This window comes from Sesamum indicum, linkage group LG8, assembly GCF_000512975.1.
Source record: "Sesamum indicum cultivar Zhongzhi No. 13 linkage group LG8, S_indicum_v1.0, whole genome shotgun sequence".
In the NCBI taxonomy this organism is placed as follows: domain Eukaryota; kingdom Viridiplantae; phylum Streptophyta; class Magnoliopsida; order Lamiales; family Pedaliaceae; genus Sesamum; species Sesamum indicum.
In genome coordinates, this window is record NC_026152.1 from 13,449,361 (window position 1) to 13,450,091 (window position 731).

General features: G+C 39.4%; 1 protein-coding gene across 1 annotated transcript in view; it reads right to left on the bottom strand.

Annotated features, from left to right (window-relative positions):
- LOC105168479 (trihelix transcription factor ASR3) overlaps positions 1-461 on the bottom strand; it is a gene marked incomplete in the record, with an annotated part of 4,745 nt that extends 4,284 nt beyond the window's left edge. Inside the window, 1 exon segment of the mRNA XM_011088578.2 lies at positions 1-461. Within this exon segment, the coding sequence (XP_011086880.2) occupies positions 1-141 (141 nt within the window).

Sequence of the window (731 nt, forward strand, 5' to 3'; positions counted from 1 at the left end):
GATTTCCTGTCTAGTCCAACGCGGTAGCCGGGCCGCCTTGCTCCCCTCATCACCCCCCGCGCCGCCATCGCCGGACACTTGACGGCCGTCTGGTCCGCCGTCAACGGGCCTCGGACCCAAACTCAGCTGCTCCAGCGCCATTTGAAAGATCACGTGACTTTAACTTTATAAACTTTTGTAGTTACCAAGTCACGTGAGTAACGGGACTGGTCCAAGGAAACGGCGTTTGTTTTAACGGCGTTGCCCCCTTGGTAGGGAATGGGAGAGAGAAGATGTGTGTATATGTGTGTGAGAGAGAGAGAGAGAAAGGGATTTTTCTTTTTTTTCTTTTTCTTTATTATTATGTTAAATCTACTGGGAAAAGAGGAGAGAGAAAGAGAGAGAGAGAGAGAGAAAGAAAAGGATTAAGAGAAGATGAAGATGATATGAAATTGTATTAGTGATGATGATTAAGATTAGGGGTTTTCTTTTACTTTAATCTTTGGGCTAATGAATGGGTATTAGATGTTCAATAATTATTGCTATAATAACATTACTTTCTCCACTTCAACTCTCAATCCACATATTAATATTAACTCTTCTTCCCCTACCCCTTCACATTTTTCCTACTCTTCTTCTTATACTGCTTTTTACTCCATATACTTCAAATTCCATTATATGATTAGGGAAAATGATATTTTCCTTTTATAATTTTGGTTTCAATCTATTTTGATTCTTTATCTTTAATAATA